Genomic DNA, 498 nt, shown 5'->3' with positions numbered 1-498 from the left:
AGACCAGACTGCCACTCACCTCACATCATACCAGACTGTCACTCACCACACATCATACCAGACTGTCACTCACCACACATCATACCAGACTGTCACTCACCACACATCAGACTAGATTGTCACTTACCACACATCAGACCAGACTGTCACTCACCACAGACCCGACACTCCTTCATACTTCATAAAGATATTAATCAAGCGGAGAGTCATAAAATTGTATCATCAGTGAGTATTATATTATACATGTTTGCACGAGGGAATTCATTAACTATGAAAAACAAACATGGTTGATGTGTAGTTACCTGCTACATTACAAGTTATTAATTGCTGAAATAATTGAAACAGAGTACAATAGCCGGCCTTTGCATACTTAATTACAGTGAAATCTCTATTTAACGGACTATATGGGGAGGAGAATCCCTTATATCGAGGGGACATTAGATGTGAAACCCTCCATTTAACGGGCTATATGGAGAGAGAATTCCTTTATATGGAGGT

At 40.0% G+C, this 498-nt stretch overlaps 1 protein-coding gene across 1 annotated transcript in view; it reads left to right on the top strand.

The window, feature by feature from the left end:
• Window positions 1-115, top strand: part of LOC121861573 (histidine-rich protein PFHRP-II-like) — a 2,435-nt gene extending 2,320 nt beyond the window's left edge. Inside the window, exon 2 of the mRNA XM_042359456.1 lies at window positions 1-115. This exon is cut by the window's left edge and continues 425 nt beyond it. Within this exon, the coding sequence (XP_042215390.1) occupies window positions 1-115 (115 nt within the window).
• The last annotated feature ends 383 nt before the right edge of the window (window positions 116-498 follow it).

Source organism: Homarus americanus, unplaced genomic scaffold (assembly GCF_018991925.1).
Source record: "Homarus americanus isolate GMGI-L3 unplaced genomic scaffold, GMGI_Hamer_2.0 scaffold24260, whole genome shotgun sequence".
Taxonomy (NCBI): domain Eukaryota; kingdom Metazoa; phylum Arthropoda; class Malacostraca; order Decapoda; family Nephropidae; genus Homarus; species Homarus americanus.
The sequence above is the reverse complement of the archived record's forward strand: the minus strand, read 5'-3'. Positions and strand labels throughout refer to the sequence as shown.